The 21,325-nt window shown below is 38.8% G+C and overlaps 1 protein-coding gene across 5 annotated transcripts in view; it reads right to left on the reverse strand.

Annotated features, from left to right (window-relative positions):
* FAM168A (family with sequence similarity 168 member A) overlaps positions 1–21,325 on the reverse strand; it is a 171,935-nt gene that overhangs the window by 93,030 nt on the left and 57,580 nt on the right. Inside the window, exon 1 of one of the 5 annotated variants that reach the window (XM_037522939.2) lies at positions 11,539–11,925. The exons of the other annotated variants lie outside the window; for them this stretch is intronic. Within the exon in view, the coding sequence (XP_037378836.1) occupies positions 11,539–11,658 (120 nt within the window). The 5' untranslated portion in view covers positions 11,659–11,925. Of the gene's footprint in view, positions 1–11,538; positions 11,926–21,325 lie in introns of those variants that run through there. 5 annotated transcript variants of the gene reach the window in all.

Consider the following 21,325-nt stretch of genomic DNA (forward strand, 5'->3'; position numbering starts at 1 on the left):
GTATTTTTGAAGCAATATTGTCGGTTTAATGATAGATCAGTGAGTACAGCATATCAGAAGATTCACCTCCTTAATGATAATTTATTTTAAAGACAGTCTCAAACAACTTGAGTTGTATATAAAACAAAAAGCATTTCAAGTAAGTGCTGACACTGAATACTGTATGACTGACTAGATGTAGTCACACAGCAAGAACATCAGGCCCAAATGGGAAGGTTTCCAAGGAAAAGGAACATATGGTTTGAAGGTCTTCCTGTAATTAACCTCTTTAGAATTTCAGGACACAGAAAGACAAAACTGATTTTCTTGTTCTCTCATTAAAGGTGTATTTCATAAATCACACCTGATTTGACCTAGTTTCTTTAGCAGTCATCTCAAAATGTTCACTGACACCATAATCTTTAAATAGGGAGTATGATCAAGGCTGTCACCAATGGATGTTCTGCCTAACAGGGCATCTAATTCTGCCCTTTGCAGAATTCAGACATCAAAGGGGCTCCCTACAGATCCTGTCCAAGGTTTGGTCCTTTTATCTGGTATTAAGCCCATGAAAAAGAGATGTTTACAAATTATTCCATACTGTTGCCAAATTTCTATACAAGCACTTAAAGACAGTTGAAATAATCAGCTAGAGGGTAGGTGGGGAGTGGACATTCCTGGCAATAATTCCTAGAAAACTCCTCAGAGGGCTTGGGACCTCCCACCAATACTATATTACAGCAAGGTCCTTTGGTCTATAAGGTTGTCTCTTACATTCATTGAACCAGTAAAGTCCTGAGTTTTATAAATAAGCTGATAAAATATTATGATGGTACAGTAGTTTTAGGAAATTTATGTGCTATAATCTAAATTATAAGACTGATTTTAGGCTTATAATTTGAAAGGACGAGTGGCTTTTTCTGCATGTGCAACCTAGACTATGAATGTATTCTGGCACTCAGTAAGAGCTATCAAAGAAGAAGCCCTTTGAATCCCCTCTGCAGGGAATACTAAATATTAATATAGGACAGTATACTATATAAACAGTATTTTAAAAAGACATCCTATACTATTGTCTGTACCACTGTAGCAACACATTGGAACCTTCTGAAGGAACTGCTCCTCAGGGACAATAGCTGCGACACAATTTATCCTCCCTACTTCTTGGCTAGGCTGATTGCCCCATATCCTCTTCACTGAGCCCCAGAGAGAGAAATAAAGCTCTGCTCTTGTTTTCATTCACAACTAATCATGACATTTGCTCTGGTAGCAAATAACAGCTCTTATTTCCATCTTCAGAACTAGGAAATTAGTCTCTAACTGGACAAAATAACCACAGTGCAGCCTCACCAGTAAGCAAAGAATACCAAGGGAGCATGCAGCTCATGCCTTGGACATGAATGTTTTAATGGTAATAACAGTGAGGAAGGAGATAACTTAGTATTTAAAATAAACCATTAGGGGCCTCCCCGGGTGGCACAGAGTTTGAGCGCTGGGTTGCGAAGCTGCCCACAGCCTCTGCAGCGCCGGTTCAATCCCCGGCCACCAGGCGAGGGTCCCACATGGCGGGCAGACCTCTCCTGCCGCCCGCTGCTCCCCTCAGCAGTGTACTTCGGTCCTTCTGCCTGCTCTGCTCCCCGCTCTGGCTCTGGTGAATTCTCTCACCCTCCCGCGCTTCTGACTGTACCCAGTGCTTATATAAATAAATCTTTAAAAAAAAAAAAAAAAAAAGCACAAAGACAGGAGTACTTTAAAAAATAAATAAATAAATAAAATAAACCATTAGGGCACTGATCACTCATTCTGAAACCTTCATCCTGGGTTTGGATTTGTAGATGATACATGAAGGGAAATAGTAATTCCTTACAAATAGACAGGGAATCCTCACCAAGGAAAAAAAAAATCTCTTGATCATTCATTTGCAGAAGTGACACGAAGAACTATCTGGGGTAAAGGAAATTTGGGAACACTAGAATTCAACAAAGATGTCAAGGGGGGGATTTCTCAAGGAAATTGAAACTGCAGGTTAGAAAAGAAAGAATCTAAGAAAGAATTGGGGGTTGCCAGATACAAGTTGGAGAGAGGAGGTAGAATGTGTGAAGATGATCAAAAGACAAACTTCCAGTTAATAGAGAAATAAGTCCTAGAGATACAATGTATAGCATGATGCGTTACTAAAGTTAACAATACTGCACTTTTTAAGTTGCTGAGGGTAAATTTTAAAAGTGTTCATCACAAGAAGACACTAGAGGAAATGGAGAGAAGGAAATCAACAACAATCATTAAATATTATACTTATGAACTTACTTATTTTTAATTATGTTTATTGAGATTGCATGTGTTTATAATACTTGTATGTTTTAGGGGTATAAGTTCACACACCTAGAAATGTATGTTATCAGACCACACCTACCACCAAAACCCCAATAATCCTCCACCATAGCCCACTGGGACCTCTCTTGCCCTTAGTGCCAGCACTCCCATCCTCCCCCTCTAGTAGCTCAGTTCTATAGCCAGATTTCAATCCTCTTATATTTAAATAGCTTTTATACTTGTTTTCATTTCTGGTGGAGGTTTCTCTCAAATATCATGTGATCTTTGCCCACTCTTACACATTTAAGAGTAAGGTACAACAGATATATTCTATAGGCAATAAACATCTTAATTTCTAGATTTCACTGTTAACAAGAGAAAATACTAAGCCAATTTTTTTAGAGGGGGGCAGAGAGGGGGATCTTCAATCATCTGTGAGTCAGTTTCTCAGAGAACAATCCTTGAATCTCCTGCCTAAGAGAACAGAATAAACCTGACTAGGTCTGGGAGCTAAGAAATGGTTGAAGATCTTTAATTAATCCTTGTTTTTAGAATTTCACCTCTCCTTTATTCTCAACTAAACTTGGCACTCCTAAGTCCAGGACCTCCTTGATTTTATTTCTCTAGAGAATAAATCTCTCATGTTTTATTGAAATAGAGAAAAGATCAGGGAATTTAATTATTTCTTGACACCCAAGATGCCAAGAAGCTCTAATATCTAGGGTTCCATATCACAAAATACCTTTGTTCATATTCATATTTCCTCTGCAGCCTCAGTAATCTGCTTTCCCTAATCTTGAAATCATTTATCACTTCTGCCTCTTTTCTATCTTCTGTTCTCTTGTGCCTCTGAGAGTTAACACTAGCTTTATTCCATTTCAATAGAGGTTTTTAAAGGAGGTAAATTAAGATGTATATGTTCAATTTATCTTATTTTATTTAATATGCCCCCTCGTGAATTTCTTGCCCTCATGAATTTCTTGAAAAGATTAAAAGGGAAGAGAATATGAAAGTTCTTAGAAAACAGATAAAGCAAATGTTCAGCAGTGATAGTACTATGCTATTTTTAAAATAGTTATCTCAGTATAAAGGGCTTTTTGATGCTCTAGAGAAGGACCAAGTTTCATAAATAAAACATCAAAAATATTTGCTACATATGTAAAAAAGGTTGAACATTCGTAATATGAGAAGAGCTTCTCTCCCCCCACAAAATAAGACACAAACAACCTAAAAGAAAACATGTAATAAATGATACAAAATTCGCAGAACAACAACAAAAGGCCAATATACATGAAAAAATATTTAATTTCACTCATAATTAGGATGGTGAAAATGAAACAATTAGGTATTTTTTTCTCTCATCAGACTGACAAAAATTGTAGACAGTGATAATATTCAGTTTGGCAAAGTGTGACTATGTTATTAACAGTAATGATGAGAAACCTAAATAGGTCCTTCTTGCTCTTCAGTTCTAATTTTAATCCTACCACTGACTCACTATGTGACTCTGAACAAGTCATCTTCCCCTTCTGGATCTCAATTTCCTCATGGGTTAAAAAAAAAAAAGGAACAAAACCAAAAATCACTAAGATTATATGACTTGCTTATCTACAGGAGTGTTGTGAAGAAAAAGGCAACACCAACCATTAAGAACTTTGTAAATCTTTATAGCTCAGTATAATCCTACAGCATTTATGAGAAAGAAAATATTCTAAAGAATAAACTGTTTATTGTTGGCAACATCCTATAAAATAAAAAGCTAATTCTTCTCAGAAAGAGAATTAAAAGGAAGAAATGTGGATTCTGATTTTACCATAGGACTTTAACCAAGTCCTCTAATCTCTCTGTTTCAGCTTTTGCTTCTATAACTCTGTTACAGAAAAAGAAGTGAAAACTTAAGCTGAAACAGTTGGAACTCAAATTTTCCAAAGTCTCTTGCCTAAAGAAGCTAAGTAGATCACAGCTGAGTTTTGCAAAGATATCCATTTTACTGGTTCATAAAACATTTCTTCATTGGCCAGCTCTCCTTCTTGGCTAATACCAAAGAAATAACAGAATAATGGCACAATTACACCTCTTTTAAAGGCCTCTGACAAATCCTCCTCAGTCTTGTGTATAAAACACTGGACCCAGAAATACAAGCAACTGGAAGTTTTGAATCACAACTCTGCTTTTGTGCTCTACTTTCTCTACAGAGAGCAACTTGGCATAGCAAAATAAGGACTACAGCTTGAGAAGAAAATTCTCAGGGGAAACAACTTCATAGTTCTGTCTGGAGACACGATAGTAGGAGAAAACACCCGCAGATCAAGTAAAACTGTCCCTAAAGGAAATAAGAGCTCCCCACTGAAAGAATTAATCAATGAGAATTTATTAAACTCTGACCCACCCGACAGGAATACTCCTACACTCAGAGTGCCTAAGAACAATCATAGCCACTTCAGCACCGAGCATCACAAATACAAATACTATATGTGAGGCACTCTATCAGACACTTCCACCTACTTTCTTTTTCAAACCAAACCTATTACTGAAGAAGTACTGCCTCCATTTTGTAGTAAATAAACAGAGGTTCAGAGAAATTAACAGACTTAACCGTGGATTGCCATTATTAACCACATTACTATTTACCACTATCGTTAATTTCATGAGAGAACTCAGAAGGGATAAATAACTATTAAGCTATTAAGTAGCAGAATGGGTTTTGCCCAAGTGGTTCTGCCATTAAAGCCCATTTTAATACCACTACAGCATCATCTTTCCCATTCACTACTAAACCACAAAATGGAAGTTAAGATTTCAGCTTTAGTGAGTATGCAGATAAACATAAATTACATGTACAGACTCTTTCTTCAGTTCCTTTCAAAGAATAAATGTCATCACTTTGGAAAAGCTGTTAAGAAACAGCATTTACAGTCAGGAAAATCAAAGGAGAAGGTAACCACCCTCAGGTTCCCTCGTCATTGTCAGTATCAAAAGAAATGAAGGGAAAGTGACAATGATCCAAGGGCTTCTCACTGTGATGATGAAATCACAGTCCCATGTCAGTCAATCTCAATGGCCATTCCAGTGATAATCACAAAATAACCAGCTGAATATTGATTAGTAAATCCTGACATTACTGCCTCATCCAAAACTTTTAATGGAAAAGTACCTTGTACAAGTATCTGTTCTGGGCTATATACAAAATACTCTGATCCTTTGTGCAATAAAAGAGGCATCAGAATTCCCAACTCTGACTGGCTGATGATCTGAGACAGGGATAACTGACAGTCACCCCTAATTATTTACTTAAAAGCTCTGTGTGTGCTAGCCCAGAATCAACAAACACATCAGCTTCATACATTTTGCTTCTTAATAATAATCGAGTGGTCTGTCTAATTTTGGGTTCCAGAAAAGGAAAGCAGCCTGCAGGAGCAAGAAAAGCTAATGCCGCAGGGAATGCATCAGAAGTCATTTGCGAGTTGCTAATGTGGAAGAAAAGCAAAACAAAGTCCCTCAACCTTTCTAAGCCTCAGCTTCTCCATCTATAAAATGGCAAAAATATAATGGGTTGTAGGGATGAAATGAACTAAACTGTACATGGCCCAATATTAGATTCCTTGCTCTTCTGAGGAACAGACAAGTGCAAAATATGTCCTGAGGTTTCAAATTGTTATCCTTTAGGGAAGGAGAGATGTTTAATTTCATAGAATGTATGTTTATTAACAGAAAAATGTTTTCCTGGTCTTCACTCCAGCATGACACATGACAGGCACGAGAAAATGATATATAATAGAGTTTTAACTGCTAGGGAGAGAGTCTAGGCCCAATCCCTTCCAAGATAATCCAACATAAAACATAGGGAAACACCTAAGATTCCATATCTTACAAAGATTAGCCTTCATTCAAACAATATTCACTGAACTAGTCTTGGTGCCGAACCCCTTCTAGGGCAATGTAGATATGAGAAAAATATGCGACTGATTCAACCACTACCAAACTCATGGTGCAATGAAGATGACAGATTACTACAATGTAGATGTCATTAGTATGGCTTACAGCTCCAAACCAGTTCTTCATTGTCCTGCTCTGTGATCCTGGAACAGACACGAAAGACTACATTTCTCCTTTCCCAACTATTTTATGTCAGGTTTTGCCAAGAGAGGATGCTTGAAGGAGACTACACGGCTATAAGGAAAGAAGGACTTTCTCCAGTATTTTTGGTTTTTCTACAGTGCAGTAAGTAGATCAGCATGCAAGGGGGTCATGGTAGATTTCAGCAGAGAGGCACTCCAGGTTCTGAGAGCAGTGCCCTCCAGCAGGTCTCTTCCTCATCACAGCAACAAAGAGCACTTTCACACAACAGACATACATTCTCTTCAGAGGTCTCAATCACAGCCTTGTAAAGACCTCTTTTCTTAAGTTTCTAACTTCTTTCCTTGTTTACCTTTTCCTCAGCACTAGCTACTGTAGTTGTATTCTTCAGATTACTACCCCTATTGTATTTTAGAGTTCTCTTTACCTCTTTTAGTAATTAACCACTGTTTACCTAGTTAGCAATTCTTTATATTAAGTTTTCACGTGGCTTTCTTCAGAGCACCCTGACTGCTGTAAGTAGGATGAATGCTATGCCATTGGCCATGGAGTCTAACCTTCCTATTTTACAGGTAAGAAAACTAAAGTTTCAAAGATTAGAAGTGACCTACCCAAGGTCACACAGTGGTAAAAATAGAACTAGAACTCCCTCAATGAATAATAAATAAATATCAAACACTTGTTCTGCATGCAGTTTCTACATCCACTGTAGACAACAAGCGATGAAACTACACCAAATCCCTGCCCTCAGGGCGCCCACTATCTAACTGGGCAGACAGACATTTAAAAAGGGGTATTAAGGCATTACAAACATGAAGAGAAAAAGAAAATAACATTATTCTGGGAGGGTCAAAGGTTTCCTAAAGGGTCTCATTTCACCACATTTTACTGCCTAAACTGAAGGATTTCTTTTTTTTTTTTTAATAATAAATTTTATTTTTATATTCCCCCATACAATTGCAAATGCCCCATTCTGACCCCAATCCCTCCCCTCCCGGCCCCCACCCCCCAAAAAGTGTCTCTGGTTCATAGTTTTTTGTTGATTTTGATTTTCACTTTCTTATAGTTATTCATTTTCCTGGTCCCTTATTTAAGTTTTCTAGATTCCTGCTATGAGTGAGACCATCCGGTATTTTTCTTTTTCTTTTTGGCTTATTTCGCTGAGCATGATCCCTTCCAGCGCCATCCATGTTGCTGCAAATTGCATGTGCTTATCTTTTTTGAATGCTGAGTAATATTCCATGGTGTATATGTACCACATCTTCTTGATCCAGTCATCTATTTTTGGGCATTTGGGCTGTTTCCAAAGCTTAGCTATTGTAAATAGTGCTGCTATAAACATAGGGGTGCAGGTTCTCTTTGGAATTAATGTTTCTGTGTCCTTTGGGTAAATACCTAGGAGTGGAATTGCTGGATCATATGGAAGCTCTATGTTTAGTAGGTCCAGAAATCTCCACACAGCTCTCCACAGTGGTTGGACCAGTTTGCACTCCCACCAACAGTGCAGGAGAGTTCCTTTTTCTCCACAACCTCGCCAACATTTGTTGTTGCTAGTTTTTTTAATATGTGCCATTCTCACTGGTGTAAGATGGTATCTCATGGTAGTTTTGATTTGCATTTCCCTGATTACAAGTGATGTTGAACATTTTTTCATATGTCTGTTGGCCATTTGTATTTCCTCTTCAGAGAAGTTTCTTTTTAGCTCTTCTGCCCATTTTTTGACTGGGTTATTTTCTTTGTTGTTGCTGAGTCTCATCAGCTCTTTGCAGATTTTTGTGATCAGTCCTTTATCATTAGTGTTGGGTGCAAAAATGTTCTCCCAGTTGGTGGGGTTTCTCTTTGTTTTTGTTATTGTCTCTTTTGCTGTGCAGAAGCTCTTTAAGTTGATGTAGTCCCAGCTGTTTATCTTTGCCTTCACTATCACTGCTTTGGGTGATGTGTCTGTAAAGATGTCTTTGATATGCAAATCACGTAGAGTTTCGCCTATATTTCCTTCTATGTATTTTATGGTTTCAGGTCTTATGTCTAGTTCTTTAATCCATTTTGAGTTGATTTTTGTGTATGGTGTGAGGTAGTGGTCAAGATTCATTCTTTTGCATGTAGCAACCCAAAAACTGAAGGATTTCTGAGCTGAACAGAAGGTGAGACAACTTCAAAATAAACTTATGATCAAAGCTTAAGAAATGCAGGTAAGAAAAAAATATGCCTCCATGCAGCATTTTGCACACACGTTTCCCCTCTGCCTACAATGCCCTTCATTTTCTTTCTGTCTAAAGATCTGACCCATCCTGCAAGGCACATGTCAATCATCATCTGCAGGATAACTTTTTCTCCACTCACTCACTCCCCCCACCTTTGATCTAGCAGAGTTAATCATTTCCTGTTCAATATTCTTTATATCTGTCTCAATGGTAGTACTTTCTTGCACTGTAATGTAATTGTTTGCATGCCCCTTCCCAATCAGACTAACAGGATTCCTAAGCAAGACAGAGCCCAGAGTCTATTCTTGTTTCTGGTACACAGCAGGACATCGAAAAAGGTACACGAAATTGTCTAGACTAAATCAGTTTTTAAGCCAAAGAGTGAATGACTCTTAGAGTCTTAACTTTCCCTGACTCACAATGAATCCCTTCTGGGGTCCAAAACATTAGGTCATGCTCATATTCCCTAAGCATTTCTTGTGCCAATCTGGCAATGCAACTGTGTATCTTTAGTGCTTCTACTAAAGGAATTAGTTTGTTGCAAGTCCAAACACAACAGTTTTAAAGCCTCCTACTCCTTTACATAAATTGAAAAAATAGATGGAGAATTCCAGTCAGCTAAAACCTTCCAAGGGAAGAGAACTTGGCAGTTTACTAACAATTCAAACCACTGCAGTCTAATATCCATGTGGTATTCTGTCTTTTGGCAGCTCATTCAAAATCAGGGAAAAAGTATCATGCACTGCAATCAATGAGTAGGACTTGGAGTCAAGAGGAAAATGAGCCCAGCTCTGCCACTCTTATTTTGCCAAATGATCTGGTACTAGTCACTTAATTTCTCTGAGCTTCAATTTCCCCATATGGGAAATAAAAAATATTACCTGTCCCACAGGGTCACTATAAGGATCCAATGAGGACTATTCCTTCTGGCATTGAACTCTAACCTTAAGAGTTTTACCCTCTCTGTAGAAGGTAGGCAGGGACAGAACAGAGAAACCACAGAGCACCAAGGTTTGTGTCAGACAACCTGGAATTAGACTCAGTTCAACTGCTCAAGTATGTATATGAGCAAGCCATTTAATCTCTATGAACCTCAAACTGCCCAAATATATAAAAATGGGTCCCACTGTGATGGTTACACTGTTGGGAATGCAGTCATATACTTGTGGCTGTGGACATGAATAAGTATGAGTGTAGCTAATACAGACTGACCCATCTGACACTAGCACCTTAAAGTCTCCTGATTTCCCTTTCTGGGTAGATGTCCTAACATATACAACTTGTTAACAAACAGCTTCAAAGCCCAAGTCTCTCCAAATCAAAATTCTACACTCTCCCAATGGCAAGTACCTACCTTCACACATGATAATGTGTGTGATTTCTTTACCTGTAAAACAGGGAATGAAATTCTGATCCAGATTTGTGGATGAAATTGATAAACTGACTAAATGTCCTTAGATGGTACTTCTGGATTTCTCAGAAGGCATAATGACAACGAGAAACACAAGAGCAATAGCTCCAAAATATAGTCAGAAAGCAAATGTATGAAAATAACTGACATATAGCCACGAAAGACGAATACTAAGTCAACAGTGAAAAAAATCACAAAGTAACTTGATTTAAATTGTATAACCCTCATAGGATTCAGAAACTGGTTAGCACCACATTTAGGTTTTCCTTTCCCTGTGGAAAGGATGAAATAGAGAGTCTCATTACAAGAGAATTGTAGGAACAGTTGGAGTAACAGTTGGGTTACTATACTAAAAAGAAAGAGTGTAAGTGAACTGAATATCTAGGACCTCCCACTAAGCTTCCAGGCCACTGAAACAGGACTATAATCCCTAGGAAGATTAAGAGACATCTTTCCGGGGCCTCCCTGGTGGCCCAGGGGTTAAAGACTGCACTATCAAGCCATCGCCAGCAACTGCATCATGAGTTCGATTCCTGGCCAGCCAGGGAGCTATTACCCACATGGCGCAGAGACCTCTCCTGCCTTGCCCGCTGCTCCCCTCAGCAGTATATTTCAGTCAGTCGGCCTGTTCTGCTCCCCACTCTCTCTGGTGAAGCCTCTCACCCCCACACCTCTGGCTCACACCCCAGGTCTTGAATACATAAATAAATAAATCTTTAAAAAAAGAAGAGAGAGATAGAGAGATCTTTCCCAGGGCATAGAGCAACCCTAATGGAAAGACCTAAAGATACTGAAATTGTCATTGTCCCACAAATAGCCTAGGCACATCACGGTACACTGGAAGCCACATAGGTAAGAAAATGCAAGTTTTAAAAATTTCCAGTCCTCTTTTTAAGTATCCCATTCTAAAATATGAACACACAGCTAAGCATCACCAGACATCTGGGGAAAGTTTCAACATGAAAAACAGAATTCAGATCCTACTGGCATCAGAAGAAATCTGTCCAATTGAAAAGTTATTTGAAAGAAAGCACAGTAGTTCTGTTTCCTTGACCAAAGCTCATCAATGATTAAAAAGTCAGATCAGGTGAACCTATGTCATCAACCTGATAATAAATAGCTCTTTCTGAAGTTAACAGTTTGCTTTACTGATGACCATTCACTTCATCAAGGATAAGAAAACTATAATATGATATGCTGTATCTGGCTGGCTAGGTGCTGTATTTTATCTGCATTTGTTTTTTAATTCTAAAGCTAATCTGTTGAATCTACATGTGGAAGAATTAAATGTCCCAATAAAGGTACCAAAATAAAGAGACAATGGTTCATAAAGAAAAGCATTAAGAAACACCATTGTGTCTACTAAGCATTGATGGCACAAGTAGTTAATTTTTCTATGCACAAAATTCTGGATAAATCTAGAAGAAAGTCTCTTCCCTCATCTTAAGTCAGGGTTTTAAAGTTTTAAAGAAAGAGTAGAAGTTTATCAAGTAAAACTGGGGTAGAAAAGAGGGGAAGTACAGCACAGCAAAAATATTATCATGACTCAGAACATACATGAGCATGGGGGCGGGGCTGAGAAGCTGCAATCATATCACTGGAGAACAGGCAAGAGCAGTGGGAGATGAAGCTGAATGGGTCAGCAGAGCTCAGATCAAGGAAGACTTTGTGTGTCATAGAAGAAGTTAGAACTCTGACGTGAAGGCAACTGGGAGCCAGTGAAGTTTTAATTAAGCAAATTAAAAAGACCAGAACTGAATTTCAGGAAAGATCATTCTGATAATGATACAACAGATTTGGGGAATGAGAAAGGAAAAGCTAGTGGTTACATCTTCCATATATATTAACTGTTCCCAAAAGGCACTTCTCATGCTTACAATCCCAGGTTCTTTTCAACTTACTGTGAAGCAGATTATTCCATCTCTAAGAGACCAATACCTACCAGAGACACTCTAATGGCCCCCCTGAGAAAACCTGTATCCCAAGGCCTCCACCAACAAACCTTTTTCCCCCCCGCTCTCCTAAGGTCTTTTTTAAAGACACAAAGACTGTTTTATGCTACTTCACCAGAGTATATCTCTCAGCCTGGTTTCAAGGAATATATTTATCTGCCCAAGCTTGCATCTTCTAATTCTTAATGACTACAACAAGCTTCTCAGAGGTCTATTAAAATAACACACACACACATAACACAAACAAAGTCACCTTTACACACGGCTGACTTCCCTAGGATAGGAAGATGGAAGAAAATATTTAGTGAGCCCCAATTTAATGCTTAATTCTTCCCTATATTCTTTCCTTTCACTTAATCCTCACCACAACTTTAGCAAGGTAAATATTTATATTCCCATTTTTAAAGATGAAGAAACTATGATTCAAAGAGATTAAATGATTTACCCAAGAGCACAGAGCCAGTACAAGGCAAAACTGAGATTTGATGCCACATGTTGATGAATTAACCAATGCTTTTCCACTGCCTCACACTAGGTTTCCCTGTATCGCGTTATATTCATTACTGATTCTCCATTTAACTCAATCTATCGAATTTCACTACACCGAGCTGCTCATCGAACAGATCAATAGCCTGGAAAAGCAACCAAACAAAAAGACATAGTGCAAATGGAAAATGTGGACAATAGAAGCAGATACCAAAAAAGGAGGGGGAGGAGGGGAAAAGGAGTCCTTGAAGAGGTGGAGGAAAACAGTAGGGAAGGGAGGGGGAGGAGGGCAAAGAAGGAGAAGGAAGAGAAACGTCATTTTCAACCAGCTCTTTAGAGCACTAGCTGATACTAGCAAGAATAGAAATAACCAAAACCCATGTTCACAGACCTCCATTCCAAAATTTTATCTCCTCAGTCAGCCTCAGCTGAGTCCTTGGTAAAATATAGCCTAGTCAGGCACATATCACAAATGAATTCCAATAAGCAGATGCAATCTCTCTGTCCCTGAGGCCTTCCAGCTTTTACAAAACCACCAGGAACTGAAGAAAGCTTTTGTTCTCCATCTGAACAATTGCCTGCAAGCCCTTGGTGGTAAAGGGAAATTGGGTTTGAGAAGCAGATGGCTTGTCAAAGAGCCTAAAAACCTAGGTGAAAAGGAAGCAATTTACTAAAACCAAACATTCCAAAAGAGAAACCAAGTTTCTCTGAGGGGACAAAAAAGTGCTATCACAGTTATGATTTGCCTTTCAAACAGAGGGTCCCCAAAGAACCATGCAGGAGTGGTAAAAGTAGAGACTCACCAACATCAACACAGGTGCTTACTAACATTCTAGATTTTTCTGAAACTAGGCATCATTTGTTTGCAACAACTGCGTTTGGTTATGGAAAATTGACTATGGAAGGACTTTGTCATGAAGCATACTATTATGTCAGTTAGACTCTCAGTATAATAATGGAAGATAGGAAGAAACTTAAGGGCTAAATAAGAAAAAGAGCCTAGAAATTGAGCTGACACAAGGTAGATGCTTAATCAGTGTTATTAGCTCAATTGAACTGACAAAAGGAAGAAATTAGTGTTTGTTTAGTATCTAAACAAAATTACCTAGGTAGTGTTCATATACTCTATTGCATTTAACCCTCAAAATAATTCAGAACAAATTAGTTATTCTCACTTTACATATAAGAAAAAAGTAAGTGACTTGCTTGGTCACAGTTTAAGTTTTTAAACAAACTTGTGATTTGTGCAAGTTATAATTAGAGCAAAAAATAATAATGCCATCTCATATTTAGATAATGCTTTGAAGTTTTTCATTGTATAACAAAATATGTAGAGGACAGCACTGGACAGAACATTGGAATTTCTGAATTCTAGTCTTAGCTGTAGCAAATTTCTATGTAAATCTAAGTCCCTTTCTCTCTCTGAATCTTAATTTTCTCACCTAACTCAAGAGTGGTGTATTTAATTTAAAGATAAGTTAAATTATCTCAAAATTCCAGGAATACAGTCCACACAATTAAGACTCTACTAGACAAGAAATCCTCTCTTATTGCCTCATGCTCACTCTGCTATTCCTCTGATTATATTCTCAGGGTTAACAGCTTACCTCCACCTATCCATCAGCCATTTCTAAGCCAGAAGCATCCTTTACTGTGCAGCTCACCACCTGTGCTGCATGCTTCATTAAGTGTAAAGCTGATACTATACTTTGCTGGAAGCCTGGTGCACAAATGTTACCTGGAGATAAATAAATCATTCCAGTTGTTTTTGGTTGCAATGTAAGGGTAACAGCTGTGTGTCTGAAAACAGATGGTCTTATAAGGATGGCTTCTATCTGATTTTCCTAAGGCAAGCAGGTTTGGGTCAGCAGGAAGCCTGGCATGGAAGTACATTAGTAGAGTTAGTATCCAGTGATGAGGAAAGATGACAGAAATGCACATGCAGTTTCTTTCCATAATAAATGAACATACCAGAGGCTGTAATTACCAGAATCCCAAGCCCTTGTTTTTGTACCTACTCATCGACTTCTAAATAGTTTTCTCTTCAGCCCAACACTCCCTTCCTTGATTTTAATACAAAGATGAGCTCAGGGAGAGTTTCTATCACAGCCCTGACACAAAAACTGAACTTTCAGATCTGCTGACTAAAGTAAATTGAAAAAAGAGAAACAAACTGAATTTACTGGATGATATTGGAATGACAGTGGTTTAGAACAGTCCATAACAGCAGATGTGTAACAAGCATCAAGTTTAATAAATATTTCAAGTAACATCTAGGTGTTTTAAATACATTCATTTAATTCTCAAGACAGCATCTTTATTATCTCCATTTTATAGAAAAGGAAATTAAAAAAAAATCAGAAGTGAGACATTCTGTCCAGAATTGCTACACAATAAATTAAATGACAGAAGTTAAGAACTGATCCCTCCCTCACCATCACCACCCCTCCCCAGGGCCTAAAGGACTCTAAAACTCGATGCATTTTTTTTGTCAACCTCCTATTCTACCAATGTTCTTCCTGATGTTCTCAAACACATAGAGCTCAAGTCTACCTCTGGACCTTTCTGCTTGCTGTTTCCTCTATCACATCTTACGGCCCTCCCTACTTCAGATGATGCCAGTCTCTACTTAAATGCCATCTCTTCAAAGAGAATTTTCTTAATCAACCTCCATCCTACCCCACCAACATATCCTTTTCCCTTACCTTGCTTTATTTATTTTTTAACATTTATTTATTTATTTATACAAGCACTGGGTACAGTCAGAAGCGCAGGAGGGTGAGAGAATTCACCAGAGCCAGAGCGGGGAACAGAACAGGCAGACCGACGAAATACACTGCTGAAAGGAGAAGCGGGCGCAGCAGAACAGGTCTGTCACGCCATGTGGGACCCTCGCCGGTGGCCGGGGATCGAACCAGTGCTGCAGAGGCTGCAGGCAGCTTCGCAGCCCAGTGCTCAACCGCTGCACCACCAGGGGAGGCCCACCTTGCTTTATTTTTTTGATTATGGTACCAATATTACATTATGCATTAGTTGTTTATCATCAGTCTCCCCAAACTAGAATGAAAGCTCTATAAAGGTATGGACTTTGTCGTAGTCAGAAGTAGTCACTTGGAACAGTGACTGGTACATTACGGGTGCCCAACAAATATTAATGAATGAACACATTCTATGTGCTCAAAATCAGAGATTGAAAATACTAGTGTATAAAGTATGTGGCTTGGCACAAGTCTAAAATTTAATGTTCTCATCTATAAAATGGGTATAAAAACACAACTATCATAGACATGTTATGATGATTACCACCATAAAACACAAAAATGCTTTCTGCAAACTATATAGTGTTATATAAATGTTTATTATGATAACGGGGAAAAGTTTAGAGGCTATCTAGTCAAGCTTCTCACTTTGGCGATCACGCCAAAGCCCCAAAAAGGTAAAGCAAATTGTCCATTGTTTTACAGTTATGTAGAATCAAACCATGATTATGCTATAAGAGTCCAGGCAACCATGCTGGGACACTTGCCACTCCCCCTCCCCCAAATTCCATACCTCTGGTCCATCTCTTGATTCTTCTTTAATCTCACTGGTTACTCCCCTTGGATCTTTTTAGTCACCCAGTGTCCAAATGCCCAGAGCTTGATCATTAAATCTCTTCTCTGCTCCATCCACACACATTTCAGGGGGTTTTTTGGGGGTTTTGGGGTTTGTTTTTATTTATACAAAGAATGATATAAAAATATATAGTATATATATTTAATATAAATTATATTTTATATGTTTATATATATTTTTATATATATTTTTTACATCACTTTCTTTTTGTACAATGTATGCTTTCTCCTCTCAGATGTAGTTCCCGTAAAATTCCCACCACCAATTCACCCGTGCACCATCGCCATAGTCCCTTGTGCTCTTCCCTCCTGAGTTGATCCCTCTTTCTCCCTCTCTCCTTCAGAATGTCTCTGATTTACATCTGTCTGTTAATTTTTTTTAATTTATTATAATTTTTTTTCCTGATCCCTTATTTGGTTCCCCTTCTATCTACACCTATTTCTTAGGTGATCACATGTACTCCATGGCTTTAGATATATAATAGTGGCTCCCAGATTTCTATTTCCAACCTGAACTATGAATTCCAGACTTTTGTATATCCAATTGCCTACTTAACATTTCCTTTTAGTTGCTTAATAGCCATCTCAAATACAGTATGTCTTAAATCAAACTCAGGATGCGTCCCTATAAACTTGCCCAGTCTTTCCCATCTAAATAAACGGGTAATTTTGGTTATCTGGTTGTTTAAGGGAAAAAGCTTCACTCTCTGGGGCCTCCTTGGTGGCACAGGGGTTAAAGTCTCAGAGCTAACAAGCTATCCCTAGCCACTGCAGTATAAGTTTGATCCCTCACCGGGGTGGGGGAAGGAGCTAACCCACATATGGCTCAGCAGACCTCTCTTGTCTCACCCACGGCTCCCCTCAGTAGTATATTCCAGTAGAGCTACCTGTTCTGCTCCCCCTCTGTCTCTGGTAAATGCTCTCATTCCCTGAATCTCTGGCCTACACCCCAGTTCTTGCATGCATAAATAAATCTTTAAAAAAAAGTCACTCTCGGGCCTCCCCGGTGGCGCAGCGGTTGAGCGCTGGGTTGAGAAAATGCCCGCAGCCTCTGCAGCGCTGGTTCGATCCCCGGTGGCTGGGTGAGGGTCCCACATGGCGCGCAGACCTCTTCTGCCTCCCGCTACTCCCCTCAGCAGTGTACCTTGGTCCTTCTGCCTGCTCTGCTCCCCGCTCTGGCTCTGGTGAATTCTCTCACCCTCCCGCGCTTCTGACTGTACCCAGTGCTTGTATAAATAAAATAAATAAATCTTTAAAAAAAATGCTATAAAAAAAATAAAAAACAAAAACAAAAACAAAAAAAACTTCACTCTCATAATCCTCATCCCATCTATCAGCAAATTCTGTCAATTCTATTTTCAAAATATCTTCTGATTTCAATTTCTTGCTACCTCTACTGCTACCACACTGGCCCAAGCTTTCAATATCTCATTCCCTAATTTTTATAATAGTTTCCTATCTGATTCCCCCGCTTCTGCCCTTACGATCTATCTATTCCCTGTCTCTCTCTTTTCAAAAGTTAACATAATCTTTTAAAATTCAATTCATATCATGTCATTTCACTCTGTTCAAAACAAGGTTTCTTATCTCACTTGGAATAAAATACAAGGTGATTAACTACTACAGCCTACAAAACACCATGTAATCTGGCCCTCCTCTACCTATCTAATCTTACCCCCTACTACACTGTCATCTTTGCTCACTACACTTCATCCACACTAGAGTAAAATTAAATTTAACACCAATACTCATGTTGTTTGGAAACTATTCTGAGGTAGTGAGAGAACATGCAAGTCTTGGATTCCTTAATGTGAATAGCAGGGACATTCTTTCCCTTCTTGCTGTTCATTGATAAACTCAGCAAAACCTATCTCACTGCTTAAAGTGTTCTTCCCCTGAATTATCAATATGACTTGTTTCTTTATTTCATTCAGATCTCTATTCAAATTTCACCTCACCAGAGAGAACAGCCCCCTCCCTATAAATAACTCCCTTTCCCCACACATTTCCTGTCTTTACCCACCAGACTATAATTATAAAGACTTTAATTCACTGCCATATCCCCAGTGCCAAGATCAAATTGTAAGTGCTCTATAGTTAATACCAGTAATCAATTCAGTCATTAATAGCTCTTTAATGTTGTATGTCCTCAATCTGGTCTTCCCCTAAGACCAGATTGAAATTTTTGAAATTCAAAATTTGAAATTTTCTTTTTTTGGGTATCCTCTCTGAAGGCTTTCAATTCAATTAGTGAGAGTTCAAAAAAGGGATAGAATAATAATATGAAGTCATATTTTTCTTTCTCTGGGATTCCTCTTTGATCATTTAAACAATAAGTATTAATAAGCACCTTTGGGTGCAGAGCATCAACTTATAAAAGAAGGGTATTACCTACCTACATAGTTAAACACAAAGAGATACATAAATATAGTAACAACACTGGGCCTCCCAGGTAGAGCAAGGGACAAGATGCAGCCTATGAAGCTATCTGCAGCCACTGCAGCATGAGTTTGATCCCCGGCCAGGGAGGTGACCCACATAGCACAGCAGACCTCTCCTGTCTCACCCGCTGCTCCCCTCAGCAGTGTATTTCAGTGCATCAGCCTGTTCTGCTCCCCACTCAGTCTCTGGTGAAACCTCTCACCCCCCGCACCTCTGGCCTGTACCCCAGTTCTTTTTTGTTTACCCCAGTTCTTGTATGCATGAATAAATCTTAAAAATATATATAGATAGTATATATATTATATATATAGTAATAACATTGGCAATAAGCAAAGTGAAGAGGCTCAACATCATTAGCCATTAAGGAAATATAATCAAACATAGTGAGATAGCACTCTCTCCACATTCACTCAGGCAGCTAAAATCAAAAAGACAAGCAATGGAAAAGATGCAGAGAAACTAGAACCCTTATACAATTCTGGTAGGAAAGTAAATGGTGCAGACACACAGTCTGAAGTTCCTCAAAAGGTTAAATATAACATTACCATATGACCCAGCAATTCCACTCTTAGCATTCATTTCCTCAATTCAAGAGAAATGAAAACATTAAATCCATAAACTTGTAATAATAAATATATTCATAGCAGCAGTACTCATAATAAAATAGAAAACACCCAAATATCTACTAACTGATGAATAAATCAGGTATACCCATGCATATACCCTTTTTATACAGCAATTAAAAGGATTTAAGTATTGATACATAGTATAACATGGATGAACCTTAAAAACATTAGAGTAAATGAAAAATCCAGTCGCAAATTATATAACATTTTTATGAAATATTCAGAATAGGCAAATCTACTATAAAAATCAGATTAGTGGGATTGCTTCTCGGCCTTTTGGCTAAGATCAAGTGTAAAAATCAGATTAGTGGTTAACTAGGACTGGTAGAGAGGGGAAAAGGGTAGGATGACTACTAAAGGGCACAGGTTTGTGAGGTGATGAAAATGTTCTAAAATTAATTATGATGCTGCTTGCACAATTCTGTGAATATACTAAAAGTCACTGAATTATACACTTAGGTAAGTTACATGATACATAGCTTATGTCTCAATATAGCTGCTATTTCAAAAAAATGCTGTTTCTTAAAGATTTATTTATTTATGCATATAAGAACTGGGGTACAGAGCAGAGGTGGTTGGGGAGGGGCATGAGAGGATTCACCAGAGACAGAGTGGGGAGCAGAACAGGCTGATTGACTGAAATACACTGCTGAGGGAGCAAAGGGCAAGTCAGGAGAGGTCTGCTGTGCCATGTGGGTAGCTCCCTGGCTGGGGATCAAACTCGTGCTGCAGTGGCTGTGGATAGCTTCATAGGTTGCATCTTAACCCCTTGCGCCATGAGGGAGGCCCTCAAAAAATGCTTCAAAGATATAATCTGGGTGTTATTTTAGTTTCCATTTATCAATATTGTTGATATTCACATTCAACTTAACATTTCTGAATGCTAGATAACTCTCATCTTTACTTAACACAATCAAAAAATTCATGAAATAGAATTTCATGAAAATTCTAAAGTAAGTTATCAGAGTCAAAAGTTGGTCCAGGATTCGTATCTCCAAATCAAGACTTCTTTCTTACCTCTCTTCTACCACTTACTACTAATAAGCATAATTAAAACCCAGCTATAGGGCCTCCCCGGTGGCGCAGCGGTTGAGCGCTGGGTTGCAAAGCTGCCTGCAGCCTCCGCAGCGCCGGTTCGATCCCCGCCTGCTCCCTGGCCACCAGAGGAGGGTCCCACATGGTGCGCAGACCTCTCCTGCTGCCCGCTGCTCCCCACCTGCTCTGCAGCAGTGTACTCCTGCCTGCTCTGCTCCCTGCTCTGGCTCTGGTGAATTCTCTCACTCTCCCGCGCTTCTGACTGTACCCAGTGCATGTATAAACAAAACAAACAAACAAACAAACAAATAAATAAATAAAACATGCCTCTATTTAAAAAAAAAAAAAAAAAACCAGCTATAGGGCCTCCCTGGTGGCGCAGGCAGTTGAGTGCCGCACTGTGAAGCTGTCCGCAGCCTCTGCAGTCTGGGTTCGATCCTGGCCGGCCGGTGAGGGTCCCAAATGGCATGGCAGACCTCTCCTGTGTTGCCCGCTGCTCCCCTCAGCAGTGTATTTCATCAGTCTGCCTGTTCTGTTCCCCGCTCTGTCTCTGGTGAATCTTCTCATACTCCCGCACATCTGGCCTGTACCCCGGTTCTTGTATAAATAAATCTTAAAAAAAAACCCACCCAGCTATAACATTAATTCATAAAAGCTATGAATTAATAAAACAATGACTAAGAGATCATAAGAACACAGATTAAGAGAATGATTACCAAAACCATATATCATAGAATCTAATATCCCTGCATTTAATTACTTGGTCAGCAGTGCTCTGCCACATGAAGGAAAAAAAAAAAAAAAAAAGGGGGGTGGGTAGGTCTAATTCCCAAGGTCTCCTGAGACATGAGGGGGTGGGGGGGAGGTAGAGAAAGAAATGAAAAATGTGCACAGCATTCCCATTCCCAGGAATACCAATCAAAAGCTAAAAGCACTTCAGATTGGTTTGCAACTGATGTTGATCATTCAACAGCTTATTTCAAGCTGTCTTGAAATAAGACAGCTTCTTAATAATGTTATTGAAAAGCACCTATTTAAAAACTAGCTGTGACCAGGAAGGTCTTTTATTTTTTATCTGTGGAGGCAGTTACACAAATCTAAGTATGTGATAAAATTCACAAAACTGTAGGATACAAAAAGGACAATTTTATTGTTAACTTAAAAGTAAAATTTAGGGCCTCCCTGGTGG

This window comes from Talpa occidentalis, unplaced genomic scaffold (genome assembly GCF_014898055.3).
Source record: "Talpa occidentalis isolate TD23 unplaced genomic scaffold, MPIMG_talOcc4v2.1 talOcc4.3, whole genome shotgun sequence".
Classification (NCBI taxonomy): domain Eukaryota; kingdom Metazoa; phylum Chordata; class Mammalia; order Eulipotyphla; family Talpidae; genus Talpa; species Talpa occidentalis.